Source organism: Amblyomma americanum, chromosome 3 (assembly GCF_052857255.1).
Source record: "Amblyomma americanum isolate KBUSLIRL-KWMA chromosome 3, ASM5285725v1, whole genome shotgun sequence".
In the NCBI taxonomy this organism is placed as follows: Eukaryota; Metazoa; Arthropoda; class Arachnida; order Ixodida; family Ixodidae; genus Amblyomma; species Amblyomma americanum.
This window is the reverse complement of record NC_135499.1, coordinates 106850043-106866393: the sequence shown is the minus strand read 5'-3', so window position 1 is coordinate 106866393 and position 16351 is coordinate 106850043. Positions and strand designations below refer to the sequence as shown.

Sequence of the window (16351 nt, the reverse complement as noted above, 5' to 3'; positions counted from 1 at the left end):
TGCATTTTTTTACTTCATCAGTAATTTTTAATGTCGACATTCGTATGTTTTTCTATAGAGCTAAAAGCGCGAAAAATAATTTTCAGGATATCTTTCTTTTCAACTTTTTCTTTAAAACACTGTCTTCGCCAGTAGAAAATTTTTTGGACATAGCTCTTCGTTAAGGTATGTAATTGGGCGATATCCTCGCCTCCATAAGGGCATTTTGGAACATTTGCCAAATAACATTTGCGAAATAAATAAATATGTAGAAGTCATGTTTGTACCTTGTGTGTCATTAACTCCAGTTTGTTAAATTGATTTCATTTTTTTGGAACCACTCCCTTCTGTAATGCCGTAGTGGTCCTGAGGGTATAATAAATAAATAAATAAATAAATAAATAAATAAATAAATAAATAAATAAATAAATAAATAAATAAATAAATATGAAGTGCTGCTGCTACCAGTCCAGGGTAACGGATTCAAAAAGGTACCTTGGCTGATTCGAGCGGCGAAGATAGAAGGAATCAAGAGGGCGACACATGCACTTGCAGCGAATTTATTTCAACACTGCGCTAAACGCATGGCAGGTAGCAGAGTAAAGTCACCATCTTCTCCATCTTTTTTTCTTATGGTAAACATTCTGCCTCCTCTTCTGCTCCATGAAGGTGGACATCAGGAGATCTATAACACTTGGCGGCTTCTTTAATGCAATTCCAGAAGGAGCACTTCTTTTTCCAGCAGTAAACAGCAGGGCTACGAACGCAGGCAGTGCCTTCTTTGATAATCAAGAAAGTTTTAAAAATATCTTCTTTGCACTTGACGATTCTGCTTTAAAACCTAAAGCTGTTTAGTACTTTATTACAGTTTTCTTGGAAACATTTTGCGCCAGGTTGTCAGAAATGAGTACCATTCTGTAACGAAGAACGATTCTTGAAGAATTTAGACCTGCCGTCTCTTTTGTTGACGATGTTTAGCATATCCACATACAAACAAGAAGCTTCTGGCGACGTTCAAGGCTATCTAATCTGTGCCTTCACCCTGTGTCTTCTTTTCTGACAGACTTAAAGCGAGAAGCCACCATCTGCCACATGCTCAAACATCCACACATTGTCGAACTTTTAGAAACGTACAGCTCAGAAGGAATGCTCTACATGGTGTTTGAGTAGTAAGTACATTCCTCGCTATTCTGTTGCGTGTTACGTTATGATGTCCTTCAAATCAGGATAACGTTTAAGTAAACGTCATCTCTAAGTCGTTGTGCATTACGTTATGATGATCTTGAATTCAGGATAATGCTTAAGTAAATGTCATCTCTGAGTCATTTTGTTCAGCATATCACTGTAACAATTCAATGATGAAAATTTTATGGAATCGATTTCGCACAGTTTATCCTTTTGTTGGTGAGAAAAGATGACGTTAGGCATCGGTGTTCTGAAAGACCTGGAAAACAATTATGAAAAAAAAAGAATAACGGGTTAGTCGGGTGCTGGAATTCAGTGTAAGACAAATACATTTATCCTGCCGCGGGAATTACGTGCGCCGACACATCTGTGATTGAATCAGCGTTCCAAGAAAAATATCACTTTTTTTTATTCGAAAAGTATGCCATGAGGCATAAGTTTAAAAAAAGGAAAGGAATGCGGGAGATTGAAAGTTAAAAGAACGAGTGAAGACCCGTTGCGCTGAGGTAGTCGCAGAGGTCGCTGATGAAACGATTGTTCATACATCACTTCTTTAATATATATCTACACTGAGATTATAGCTAGCGATTTTTTTCTTGCAATGCCGATTAGGGGTCAATATCGTCGAATGCCATGTTTTGTGAACAGTTATTTTCGACTGCGGTAATTAACACATGTGCTGTGGTTTCAAGCACCGCTATGGGTTGCAGACTTGTCCAAAGTTAGTAAATGATCTACGTTTTGTAAAAAAAAATATCGACGTGTAAAATATGAGATTTTGGGTCGATTGTGAAGCGTTATATATTCAGTGATAATTATTTCATACCTAAACATGACTATGTGCTGTTTGAACAAATCAGTGTACTTTCCTGACATGTTTCTAATTTTTTATTGCAGTATGGAAGGGGCAGACTTGTGCTTTGAGATTGTGAAAAGAGCCACCGCAGGATTTGTATACAGCGAAGCCGTGTCCAGGTAAGAACACATATTTTCATAACTGCTATTTTAAAATTCCCTGCGCGAAAAACAACAATTTAGAAGGGAATCTGATGCTTTGCGTTAAGTTCGACGCTCTGTGAACAAGGCCATCAAGTCCTGCTACTCAGTGGTACTCTGACGCGCAATATGCGGTAACGCATTGAGCCTTGCTATTTTAGATCTGCAAAGAAAGTTAATTCGTGCATTTTATTCATAAATATTGCGCTTGAAGTTTAACAGCTGTGTTTAGCAAATATACATCAGTCGTTTGTTTTTTAATGAAAGCTGAGTCCAGATGCTTTTGTAGAGGAAATATTGTCCACATGGCAATGAACTGTCTGAATTTCAACTCTAATTTAAGGCAACACTTATTTCTCAGCTGGATATCATGCAGCCATTTGATGAAACTTTAAGAGCAGAGGCTGTCCATCGTCATAATAAGAGGCTATTCGCAATCTTAATTGAGAACTCCCAGTAACATTCAAAACTAACGCGCATAACTGTGAAAGTGTGCGTACGTAAAGAATGTGTTGAAGCGGATGATTTGGTTCATGGTCAACAAAAATGATGCAGCGCTATTACTACAGAACGCTAGGAGAAACACTGCGCATATCTGAGTTTCTTCCTTGCGTCCTATAGTATTTTAGCTCTTCGTTTTATATCTTCGAGTATACACCAGCCAGCTGAAGTCAACATTGTCTCGATGGGAACATTTTATCTATAGGCCCTTCTACTGAGTGAACTATTATTTGTGCATACACGAACAAGTAATTACAACCTACATCCAGCGTAAACATACGGCTGTAAAGGAGAGCTATGCAGCTTCCCCAGATCCGCGTAGTCTTGAAAGGAGTTCCTCACGGTCCATTGTTCAGACAAGGCCACCGCTGTGCCAAGCCAGAAGCTGTTTGATATATACTAACCAGAACAATTAGAATAGATCACCGGACAACTTCATTAAGTAAGCCTAATTTGATAACACCCTGCAGTTTTCCTTTGTTGCTGCATAGCTCTGCTGAGGTGGCTGGTAACTCTGGTTGCTTGCTCGTTTTCATCCCACCTATGATACTTCTTCCTAAATAAAGTAAAAAAACAGTGTAAATATTGAGGTAAAGCAACGTTACTACGTTTGCGCTTAGGGAAGCCGGAGCATGACACTGCATTTTCTTTACTGCTCAGTCGAAACCTCTCGGCGTCAACCGACAGTGTCTTTTGAATGCGTCTTTGTCAACCGCGACTTGTAAACGGTGACATGTAAGAAGGAAGGAAGGCCTCAGACGTTGCTGGCACATACCCACTATGGGGGAGTGGCCAAGACACAGGCGGTTAATTGCTGGATACAGGAAAGTTTTGCCAGGAAAAGGAGTGGTAATAGTATGTAGTCTGATAGATTGGAAGACGGAAGTGACATGTTTCGTAATGATGAATCCTTGTCTTTCTTTTACTTTTTTCCCTCCTAACGGAGGCTTTTTGTTGACTAATTCATCCCTCTGACTTTTCGCAGCCATTATATGCGGCAGATCCTGGAGGCGCTCAGGTACTGCCACGAGAATGACATTATCCACCGGGACATCAAGCCGCACTGTGTGCTGCTGGCGACGAAAGAAAACTCGGCTCCTGTGAAATTGGGCGGATTCGGAGCCGCCATTCAGCTCGAGTACGACTACATCTGCTCCGCAGGTACTTGTGCGATCGCTCCGTTTGGGCCCTTATTTTTTAAGATCAAGTTGAGATTAACAAGGCTCAACCGTCATTCTGTTTCGTTACGTCCCTGAAATCGTTCGTTATGTCTCATTACATTTTGGGCGATCCTTTTCTTTTAGAAATGCATAATCTCCGCCGCTAGTGGCACGGTCAGGTATGGACGCTTTAAAGCGCGGCTCTCTGATATTAGGCACGAAGAGCACCATGTAAGTTGTGCTCTATTCTAGGGACCGGTCGTTACCCAACTGAATCAGGGTTTATAGGACCGCACAAGCTGGAGTTCTCAGCGTTTTGATGCTAGATTGGCCATTTTATGGAATTTAGGTGCTGATTACAATTTAGGAAGCTGGCATTGAATTAAGGTTGAGAAGATTTAATCCTCGCCTGTGTGCTTACATTCTTCTTAAAGGAGCACTAAGGAGGAATCAGAGCTCGTCTTTTTACCGCGGGAATTCTATCTGCATTTTCCGGGCACTCTTAGAAACTTCAAATTATTATCCCGTGCGGCCGATTCTCCTAAGTTAAACAGGATTAAACTTCCCGGCTCCCGCCTTTTTTTTAACTGAACGCGGTAGGTAGGAGAAGTCAACCAAACGCCTGGAGTGCCTTTCAGCGACTCCTGTGAATAAACACTTTCAGTCACATATAACATAGCCGCAAATTAGGCCCACGGAAGTAAAAATACATGTGGACTCTTTGATTTACGTATCACTCCGCCGATGGCAGAGCGGCAAGCTGCCGCGGGATTGGCTTACGCGATGGTTGACTCCTCCTACCTACCGCGTTGAGTTAAAAAAAAAACAAAAAAAACGGCAGGAGCCGAGATGTTTAACTCGATTTAATTAGGGCAATCGGCCGCACAGGACAATAGTTCGAAGTTTCCAAGAATGCCCGGAACATGTAGATAAAGTTCCCGCGGTAAAAAGACGAGTTCAGATTCCTCTTTAGTGCACCTTTAATAGTCTAAGTCACTGTGTATAATAGAGCTTTTTTATTTTTCACGTATCAATATCTTCTTCAAATCAAGATGCGCATACAAATCAGACGATGTGCCTGGCAGCAGCTGACGAGCCCGCGAAAATCTTGCCTGGGCTAAAAGAGCTCAAGATATTCCTGTGCCATTTTTTAAGTTCGTACATTCTGCTTTGCATGGCAAGGTTCCCTGAGATATTTGTCAGTTGCTTGCGGTGTTCATTTGAGGCGGACATTTACAGATACGTCTGTTTTATGGCTTTTTGATTGCTTGAGTATTTTGGCAATCATTTTCGTAAGGTTCGAGCTGAACCATTTCTTTAGCACTATTGCATGATAGTGCGTGCTAAAAGTAAAATGAGGAATACGTTATCGGTTTTTCAATATGCAGATGTCGTTTAAAGCTAGTAAAATGTGCATGCCTTCATCATATTGCTCATTAAGCATTTCAAATTTCTATGTGAAAAATCTGAAAGATGATCGTTCACGGTAGGTTAAAACGGCGGCAGTGTTAAGTTCTTCTTTCACTTTCACAAGCCTATTGTGAAAGGTCATTCACTCTTAGTACCCCAAGTTGTCACTGCCCTGTAACTTCATCATCACTGCTGTTGGCACTTGTCTAGTATTTTAGCCTCAAAATATGCACTGTATGCACAAACGGCACTGCGCATTCCATTTGTGGCATGATTCTGCATGTCATGAGCTTCAGCAAGTGCTTTTGTTACTGAATACAGCTGCTCTAGTCGGGTTTCTACACTTACTCTATTTCACCAGTTGTGTAAGCTGCAAGCAGCCTGGTTTTCTTTCACAACTAGAGGTATACGTAACGATTTGTTAGCAGATTTGAGAAATAACTTTTGTTGCAAGAGCTAAAAAATATGATTGCGGATACTTTTTGGAAAAAATTGTCATGGTAATAACCGACGGCGAAAACGCATTGTAAAAGAGTCCAACGGCTATGTTATCTTGCAGGTTCTAAAAACGCTGATAGAAAAAAAACTGTTAAAGTCATCACGAGAAGAATTCGGTCCTTGCTAAATAAATGACAAAAGCACTTGCATGTGAGCTGCCCTAAGATGAAAAAAGGCTGTCATTTGGCAGAACAGCTGCTGCCTTGTTTACCTGAAGCTTGGTTGTTGTATTGCATTCATGTGTTGTATGCTGTGTGGCACGAATCCACTTGCCACCACACGTAGAGGAGTTCAAACCGCAAGGAGAAGCCACAGATGCCTACATTAAAGTTCTGCGTTCAGTTGTTTTCATCCCAGCAGAGCGCCGCGAATAGCTACCAACTTTCCCGCGCATGCGCTGTTTGCAAAACGAACAAGAGGCTATCACTTGGGGGGAAAAGCTGCCGGACGCGTCGCTTAGCTTCGTCCGGCAGTCAGGCTTGTCGCAATAAACAAAAAGCAACGCCTCTAACGTAAGACAGCTATTTTGATTGATGTGTTGCGTTGAGAACAAACTTACCTTCAACTATAAACGTTTATTTTTTTTGTAATATAGGTTTTTGTTTGCTACCAGGCAGAACGCAACGCAATGCCTTTCCGAGAAAGATTTCTCTCCCTATCGCGGTTCGAATTTCTTCGTGAGTGGCAAGTGCAGACTTGTGCTCTTTTCTTTGCTTCTTAAGAGCAAGCAGAAAGCTTTTTGATGCTGCAAATGTTTTTCTTTTCTTCTTTTTTTCCTCCTCTTGGAAAGCTCGCCGCGCCGCCAACGCGCGGCAGCTGTGCGCAGATTGATTTCCGGTCCGCCCTAGCACTTTCCCCTCAGCCGTTGGGCTAGAGAGACTTTTTTTCACTTTGCCAATCTCTTCCCCCCTGTTCTCTGCAGAGAAAGCGATTTCTAAGTACGGGGAAAGCCTAAGCCTTGCATGTCGGCTATACTTCAAATGTGACTTGCTAGGTAAGACACACGCTGCCAGTCGTGGACCTTTCTTTCTACCCCCTTCTGCCTCTCACGTAGCACTCCCGAGCTCTAACGCATACCAGTACTCTCCACACTAACCCCCTCTGTACCGTGCACTGTCCACCCGCTGTGTCGGACGCCGCATTGTCGGACTGGACCCGCCTTTGCACACAGCACTGCTTGCGCATGCCGTGGCTTTTTTTTTTCTGCACCGTTTCGTTTGCACCGTTTTATGTTTTCTGTACTTTCCTTTTGTTGTTAGTGGTGCTCAAAATCGGCGCAGGCGCACCTTGGACGCTGTTCGAGAGCATCTATTGTGAAATACCGTCCTGCACGGCAGACTAAGAAACGGTGCTTGATCTCACCTCTTAGAGCGGACTTGAGCATAAGTAGTGTGCTTACTTGTCTACGGTCTTGTCTAAATTCAGTGCCTGAATCTTGATTTATGTCGGTTTTGTTTTCCAGGTACGTGCGTATTACGTGGTGATCGTAGAAAAGCTCTTGATTATAAAAGAAAAAGAAAGATAGAAGCCTTTCTCTATGCTAGACATGCTGTACTTCTAGTTCGTGTTCATGGATAAAATACTGCCGTAGTAAGGACATTTGCGTGCCCTGCCATTTTATGCGCATCTCTGTTTGTTAAGAACAGTAGCTGAAAAAAAAAGAGACATATCGAAAGGTCGTAGCTCTAAGCAAGCTTCGATTCCAAGAAACTAACTTACCTTGTCTTATTTGAGGGCGCCCGGCAAAAACAAAAGAGTGCATACGTCCCCGTTGCAACGGTAATGAGGGCAAGAGAGTAGTAAGGCTTTGCCCATGTCTACAGCTGCTTACTTAGCTGCTGCGAACAGTGAACTGCACTTCATTACTGGTAAACGGAAGTGTGCGTTTCTTTAAGCACAGGGAGCTAAAACAGCGCATAGAACGAGACGGGCAAGCGGACTGTACAAGGTGCTGATGCACACTAAATGTGCTGATGCATACGTTTTTCTGTCTCCTCCGTGTTTCCAGTTCTATTTGCTCTTCGTCAGAATCTTATTGTCTCATCTGTGTCTCCACCTTTTACGTGCATCAGCACTTTGTACGGTCAACTCGGTTGTCCCGTTGTTCGCGCTGTTTTACACTCTGGAGCAAAAATGAGCCAACCGGCACAAATAGCTATTATCTTCAAACAGGAAACTACCCGGAGCGAAATTTTTTCCGTCTTGTTCGCCTTTTTGATATTGTGAGTTGCGATACCGTGACCGATGCTGTAGCGCTGTGTACTGTCTTGTGGCACATAATAGCTACTTAGCATTCGCACGTGCTTTTTCTTTCTCTAAGTAAGGATATTCTCGGACGTTTGTTTCAACTTAGTGCTAAGAAGGGTGAATGCCGGTTCCGGAACATGGTAATCAGCTATTTGGGAGCACTGCACACAGGACCCTTTCTTTTGTAATCAAACCATTTGCCTGCCGACCTCTGGCAGGCCACAATGGAAAAAGCAGAAAGGAGAACGGTAAAGAACCTTGAATACGTTGTAACAGTACATAAAGCCGTACTCAAACCAAACTGGCTCTACAGAGTGTCGACTAAAGCCAACCACTGGTATGAAACATATTAGACAAAAGCATAAATGCGTGGACACAACTGTCTTATCTGAAGCACACTATGCTGTCTCTTGCTACAGACTGCAGACACCTCTGTCGCGCGGCAGAACACACGACAAGAACGCTTGTCGTGCGTCAGTAACCCGACAGAAATTTCTGTCGTGCTTGTTGATCGGGTCTAAACGCAGTCCGTTGTAAATAAATAAACTCTCACGGCTCATCCGCAACCGGCCGGAGCGGCTTAGGCGTTAGCGTAGCGAAAGGCCGTTTTCTAGTGTCCAATGAAAATGACACTGAGCATTTTGCTAAAGCCATCCTCCGCGGCAGAGAGTAAGTGAAGCCATAGCCCTCACCCTTTATACCTTCGGAGCAAGAGCGCTCAGGCGACAGGAGTACCACTGTTCTACCCCGTGGAACAGCACAAGTTTAGACGAGGTCGAAGAAAAGACCGGTCATCATCGCGCGGTGGTGCCCCGCCTTTTCTTCGACCCTGTTTAAAAGTTGAGCGGTGTTCTGCTCATAGCTGTCACGAATTACCAGCTAGCCCTAGCAGCCATGCTCGCAACTCTACCCTGTGGCTGCACCGTATAGAGGCGCGGTGGGCTGTATATGTTCAACAAACGCTGTACATTACTATATAGCGAGCAAAAAGAACCAAGCACAAACCAGTAGTCGAGAACAACAACGCCGCGTCTTGTGTTTGCTTGTGTTTCGTCCTCTAAGCTGAGTTGAGAAAACTTTTCTGCTTCCTTTCGTGATTTGTATACTGACCGCGCCGTCAACGCGACTTATGACGTCGTCCACGCAAGGCTACGCCTAAAATGACTGGAAAGTTTTCAGGGGTGTTGGATGTCATAGAAGCTCGATGTGGCCTTCGTTATCAGCATGACTCGCTGGGTAATCAGCTAGCATCAAGATAGTATTCCGTTTTTCATAAAGTACCACGTAGTAGTTCACTAAAAAGCGTGTACACTCACAATCAACTTTGGGGTTATAATCGATATACTATGGGGTTATAAACAGGTGGATAAATACGCTCTCCCCACTTAACCCCGGCCGACACAGCTGAAAACCGCTCGGATCCCTACCCGTGATCGCGCGCGCTACTGAGCGCTCGCCGACCACGGCGGGCCTTGCTCTGAGGGAACAAAGGAACGACACTCTGGCTGACACAAACAAGGCATTTATGGCTAAAACAACAGTAACACCAGCTAGCAACATAATACGCTGAGCAATCGAGGTCGTCCGACTCACCAGCAAGGTTACGAGCGAACGTTCGCCCACGATAGGGCAGGGTAGAAGCTCCAAGGCCGAAAGGGACGAGCTGGCGGGAGAATTTTCCCACCACGAGGCCTCGCCCGCTGGCGGAGAGCGGAGTGCCGCGCCGAAACATCCGCGCGTGACGAGTTCCCGAGCCGAAGAGAGAGTTGTCTCCCGCGCGCGCGCAGCAATAACGCCGTCCGTGGTGCTCGTGGCGCTGCGACACCGGCGTCCTGCCTTGTTAGTTAAGGTAACTAGAAGTGACACCGCGAGGAAACAAACTCTAAAGGGGACGAAGCGGGGCGAGGTCCCCACAATACAAGTATCAAATATTTCAATCTCTGATTGAAGTTTTGATCCTGTCGTTACACCTCAGTGAACCTTACATGCAACCGCTTTTAAAGCAAATCTATTGTCTCTTAAATAACTACAAAATGTAGAGACGCAAAAAACACATCAAGACGTATAGCCCCTGGGTCCCTCTTTCTTTGCTGGCAATGTGGCGCAGCGTTGCGTCCTATTTGCAGTATGTTCCCAGTTGAAGTCATCGGTCGATGTGGGCGTAGAAATTATTTACATAAGGAGTGAATAACGCTCTTAAGCGATTTCTTGGAAAATTTTTCGCAAATGATAGGAGAACGGACTGTGAAGCACAGTTCGCAAGTGGTTGCGCAAAGCCATCCAGCAGCATGAGAACCTCTGAATTTTTGAACCCTTTTTTTTTAAACATGCTACCCTGAAGATATTACACACCCTTTATACTACGAGTACGGACGTTCGCAAAGCGAGATTGCCTTTGCAGTAGGCGTCGAAAGCCAACATGATTGTTAGGACGTTTTGCTCATTTCACGTAGCTTCCAAGTTAATGGCCACGCGTGTTCTCCTGTCTCCCGTTTCTTTCTACGCCTACGTGGAAACTCCGAAATCTACCTTTTCGGCGGCTCAGATCGCCTGTAGTCATAGAGGGGGCTCAAATGAGGCTTTTGCAGAGAGTAGAAGGATTTTTCTTGCCTATTTTACCGTGATTCTCGCTGGCATAGACTGTACTGGGGAAACAATCCTGGTAAATTAGGCATACAATGTAAGGATAACTTGTAGAAAAAAAATTGAAAACAATTTGCGTTGCCAGGCTGCACTGAATCAGGCTATTATTCTGCCATGCGCATATTCTAAATCTCTTTGGGACGCTCATCTCGGCGAAAGGTTTTGGTTAGCGCGTGCGAAAGTAGCCCGCCCTCTGCATTAATTAGAATATCTTGGTAGGCACGTGGCGAGAGCAGTGAACAGGCTTCCAGAGGATGAACACTTTTGAAAATTGCTGGGCTCATTTCGGTATGTTGACCAGAGGAGTGCGTTTTGTTTTTTTATGTTCAGCATACGGCTGCTTGCGGCAAATTTTCTGAAGCCTAAATGAAAAAAAAATTAAAATGCCAAGCGATTTAATTCATCCTTATATTGACAGTCCCCAGAAAAACATCTTGCCAAGCTGAAACAGCCTCGAGTCAACATAGGCCCGCGGGTCATAGACAAATTATGCTTCGCACGGGCCTTGGTGGAACTGAGAAATAATAAACACTTCTCGGATGCCGTCAAATCCGCACGGTTTATCGCACTCGACTTCAGCTGAGTCCGGCTTCGTTTAATATAGCACTGTATCCGGATGTACACAGCGGAGGTGTTATGCGCTTCTTATCAAAAATATGCGACCCGGAACGTTTGCTTTTAAGCAATATAGTAGGGTTCTCTAACATCTCCGCAAGTCCTAAGCTTCTGATAGGCGAGCATTAGAACTCCGGGAACTTTCTAAAGATGTCAAGCGCTGACGATATGAAGGGGCCACAGTGCATGTCCCAGAAGCAAAGCTGTGTATTTTTGATTAAGGCTGCACTTGACTCAGTCACTTCACTAACTTCAGTCATTCACACACCTAGCTGGCCGGCTTCACTGCCTCGCTCGCTTCAGTAGCCTGTATATATTTGACAAAGACTGTACATTACTGGCTCACTTCACTCGCTTCTCTCACTTCACTGGCTTACTGAACTCTTCTCGCTCGCCCACCACTGACACTGGCGCTGCCTCCTCGGGCCTCGCTGTGCCTTGCTCTGCGTCGTTGCGAGTGGCGTGTTGTGTTGCCCCCCAGGGCGCATCGGGACTCCGCACTTCATGGCCCCCGAGGTGGTGCAGCGCAAGCCTTACGGCAAGCCCGCCGACGTGTGGAGCTGCGGGGTGCTGCTCTACGTGCTGCTCACGGGGACGCTGCCCTTCCTCGGGACGAAGGAGCGACTGCACGAGGCCATCTGCCAGGGAAAGCTCAACGTGAGAGCAGCCCCTTTTCTACGCTGCCCCCTTCTTTGTAGCTGCACAAACGAGCAGGTGCCGACTGCGCAGTGTAATATTGAGTATGTTGGGGCGCGCACAGCGCCAGATGGCTCGAGAATTTTTAGTGTGCTTGACTGCCACCATGTGGCGTATGGCTTTGGAGATTTAAAAAGTTCGCTGATGTGATCCGTGACGTTATAAAGAAAGGGAATGTCTCCGGAGACCCAACTCCGGGCAGTGGAGCGAGCCAGCGAGCCATCTAGCGGGACCAAGACCTGACCCAACCACTTTCTGCCGGTGAATAAATGTTTTCCAATCCAATCCAATCACTGAGTGGCTCCGGAACAGAAGGTGATTGGCCGCTAAGCTTAGCGGCACTGGCTGGGCGCTGTCCGGAACTGCTGGTAATGCCGATGAAAGTGTGCCAGCTTATCTGCTTTACCAAGAAGTATCATTCTTTGTATGCGTGGTCACGTAATGCTCAAAATTCTGAAGCGGAAATGCTCATACACGGTCATGTCCGAGAAGTGGTGAGAAAAAAAGAACACAAACCTTTCAGTTTGTTCTTCGTCCTTGAACAAGCTTGCGTTTAAAGTAAGCGCACATCCTTGTGGCGTGTTCGTGAGTGCTTCACCTTCGGGTTGAGAGTTTTTGCGCATATATTCTGAGTGTCTAATACCACAATGGACTGTAGTTAAACTGTAGGTGATGTGTGGAGAAAGCTGATGATCTAAATAGAGCTGAGTGCAACCAGCTGTTCTGCAGTGAGAATCCACCATTGCAAAGTCACCACTTCTTATAAACCGGCCGTATTTTGTAACGTGGGGATTAAAAAGGCGACTAGCTATTACTGGGTGCTGACCGCTTTTGTCACGGTTCTGCGGTTACGTGAGACGAAATACAGGGCGTCAAAATTGCTACCGGGTGTCGGGCTTGTTCTGTGGAGAGAGTTGTTCCCTTTTGGATTCCTTGCTTCTTCCTGTGGGCTATAATGCCCTAAGCAGCTTCCCGCCTGTATATCTAAGGGCCTCTTTCCGTCAGAAAAATTGGGCTCAGCATGGTTTTGTTATGTCAACATTCTCGCCTAGTGGGTGCGATCCCCCTCACAACGATCCGCCTCTGCTTCAGTACTTCATACGGCGGCAAGATTTCGTGCAGCGTTCGCCATTGCTTCCTCCAAAGGGGGCATCACAGTTATTTATTTTTTTCCGGGGACATTTTGATTGTACTTCAAAGAAACGGGAAAAAAGGTACGAAGAAAACATTTTTATTTTCTCTCACGTGCAAAGCGGTCGCAGCCTTAATTTAGAATAGAAAAAGACCTTTCCTGATAACTTCAGCGCCGTATTTTTAATTTTTGGCAGCAGACGTAAGAGAACGGGCATACAGATTTGCCCTATGAATTTCATGCGTGCCTTCAGAACGAATTAGGCATATTTCCCGCGCTGACTGTGGTACGTGTATGCTGTCTGTTATTTTTATTAGCCGTATGAATGCGGTCAGCTGCTGGACAGCCGCTGATTTACTGTAATGTCGTGAAATATTGAATGTGACGTGTTTTAATTTCTTTCCTTCTTTTTAAATTTTCTTTTCTTTTTTACTCTCTGCGCACTAGCCGCGCAACAAGAGGAAGGGATGACGCTCCATTATCCAGTTTACCTCATTCTCCCCTTTTCGATCCCCCTTACCCTTTTGTGTATGGTGGCGGCACCCAGCGGCAGAGAAAGAATTTAGCTGACATGTTTCTTTGGAACGGCAATAGAGGGCGGCACGCGGCCTGCTGTCTTATCGAGGCGCTTCTGACCACACTTCTGACGGCGCCCCGTAGGGGGCAGTTCATATACCTTGGTTTTGTGTTCGGGGCCGTATCTCTCTATATTTATTTATCTCTATATTTATTTAAATATTTATCCACGGCTGATATCTCTTTTAAATGGCATGCATCACTGAAGCCGTTACTTAGTTTCCTTTTAGTTATATTGTTCTCGCGTGAGCTTCCTTTAGTTAGGAATTCTTAAGCCGCCTGGTTATGCGTTTGCATATATATAGGATTATGGAAATTGCCGACTGGAAGTCAGACAGCAATGGCGCTGTTTAAAATTTAGCTGTTAAATTCTAGATTAAGTGTAAGAATTTTGTTTGTTCGGGAAAAACAACAAATAATTTAACGCTTCCTTTCAATGCAATATTGACTAAGTCGTGCAACGTACCGAGCATATGTTGCGCAAGAAATGCGCGCTCTGTGGCTGATTATTCAACCTACGCAACACACCGCGGCACATCCTATTACGCCTCCTTGCTATTATTTCGTGTTATGGGCGTAGTCATAAGTGAATAATCTGAACCGCATATTACGGCGTCTTTCATATTACTGTCTAATTTCGTGTAGATTGCAGTAGCCCAAGTTTTAGCCATGCATTTTGGAAAAATTTGGATCAGAATACACCCACCAGCTGTGCTCATGCCAGGCCCAGCAGCAGCACTTACTACTTTCGAAGCTGGCATCTCTGAGTGCAACGTAGTCTGCCGTCTGCAACTCTTGAGGAAGCATTATGTGCCACGATTTGCGGACCTCGAAATTTTGAGCAAAACAAGTTTTTGGGCTAGTTGGTAACTTTCTTGATTCATAACGGTATCGAAGGAGCACGAACACAAGAGAAGAAACACGCGAACACACGTACGAACGCAGCGTTTGTTTGCGTGTTCTCTCGTGTTTGTGCTCCTTAGCTGCCATGAATCTTAAAATTTTGGACCAAACGGAGTACTATCCCTTTACCGCTAAGTGAAATATGTAGTCGGTCAGTAGTTTTCATAACTGGGGTTATTGAGAGCTCTAGTTATAGCCGAAGGCGGTTTAAAAACGGTCTGAAGAATTTTCAATAAATATGCTTCTTCTTCTTTAATGTGACGGAGTTCGCGGGTTCGAACCCCACCGCGGCGGCCGCGTATCGATGGAGGCGAAACGCAAAGGCGTCCGTGTGCTGCGCGATATCAGTGCACGTTAAAGATCCCCAGGTGGTCGAAATTATTCTGAAGCCCTCCACTACGGCACCTCTTAATTCTCCTTTCTTCTTTCACTCCCTGCTTTATACCTTCTCGTACGGCGCGGTTCAGGTATCCGCCGATATGTGAGACAGATACTGCGCCATTTCCTTTCTCCAAAAACCAATTATTAATTATCAATTAAAGTGACGCTGAACACAACTACGTCTGTTATTTTTCTCTGTCAAAATTAATGTTCTCGCTCTTTCTGGTTATACTGACGTTTATCCATGGCAGCAAAAGACGCATATACCGAAAAGTGGATCTTAAGATCTTCCTGTTGACCGCGGCGGCTGCATTTTTATGGAGGGAAAACGCTAAGGCGCCCGTGTGCTGTGCGATGTCAGTGCACGTTAAAGATCCCCAGGTGGTCGAAATTATTCCTAAGTCCTCCACTACGGCACCTCTTCCTTCCTTTCTTCTTTCACTCCCTCCTTTATCCCTTCCCTTACGGCGCGGTTCAGGTGTCCGCCGATATGTGAGACAGATACTGCGCCATTTCCTTTCTCCCCAAACCAATTATTAATTATCAATTAAAGTAACGCTGAACACAACTCCATCTGTTATTTTTCTCTGTCAAAATTGATGTTCTCGCTCTTTCTGGTTATACTGACGTGTGTCCAGCAGCCAAAGACGCATATACCGAAAAGTGGATTTTAAGATCTTCCTGTTGACCGCCGCGGTGGCTCAGTGGTTAGGGCGCTCGACTACTGATCCGGAGTTCCCGGGTTCGAACCCGACCGTGGCGGCTGCGTTTTTATGGAGGAAAAACGCTAAGGCGCCCATGTGCTGTGCGATGTCAGTGCACGTTAAAGATCCCCAGGTGGTCGAAATTATTCCGGAGCCCTCCATTACGGCACCTCTCTATTCTTCCTTTCTTCTTTCACTCCCTACTTTATCCCTTCCCTTACGGCGCGGTTCAGGTGTCCAACGATATATGAGACAGATACTGCGCCATTTCCTTTCCCCCCAAAACCAATTATTATTATTATTGACCGCGGCGGTTGCGTTTTTATGGAGGGAAAACGCTAAGGCGCCCGTGTGCTGTGCGATGTCAGTGCACGTTAAAGATCCCCAGGTGGTCGAAATTATTCCGGAGTCCTACACTACGGCACCTCTTCCTTCCTTTCTTCTTTCACTCCCTCCTTTATCCCTTCCCTTACGGCGCGGTTCAGGTGTCCGCCGATATGTGAGACAGATACTGCGCCATTTCCTTCCCCCCAAACCAATTATTAATTATCAATTAAAGTAACGCTGTGAACACAACTCCATCCGTTATTTTTCTCTGTCAAAATTGATGTTCTCGCTCTTTCTGGTTATACTTACGTGTGTCCAGCAGCAAAAGACGCATATACCGAAAAGTGGATTTTAAGATCTCCCTGTTGACCGCGGCGGTTGCGTTTTTATGGAGGGAA

At 45.0% G+C, this 16351-nt stretch overlaps 1 protein-coding gene across 7 annotated transcripts in view; it reads left to right on the top strand.

Moving 5' to 3' along the window:
• CASK (peripheral plasma membrane protein CASK) overlaps nucleotides 1–16351 on the top strand; it is a 663473-nt gene that overhangs the window by 265643 nt on the left and 381479 nt on the right. For 4 of the 7 annotated variants that reach the window (XM_077657694.1, XM_077657699.1, XM_077657693.1 and 1 more), the window contains exons 3-7: nucleotides 1043–1148; nucleotides 2062–2139; nucleotides 3647–3822; nucleotides 6652–6723; nucleotides 11716–11891. In XM_077657694.1, coding sequence (XP_077513820.1) covers nucleotides 1043–1148; nucleotides 2062–2139; nucleotides 3647–3822; nucleotides 6652–6723; nucleotides 11716–11891 — 608 coding nt within the window. The remainder of the gene's footprint in view (nucleotides 1–1042; nucleotides 1149–2061; nucleotides 2140–3646; nucleotides 3823–6651; nucleotides 6724–11715; nucleotides 11892–16351) is intronic. The other 3 variants (XM_077657697.1, XM_077657698.1, XM_077657695.1) reach the window with 1 other exon arrangement.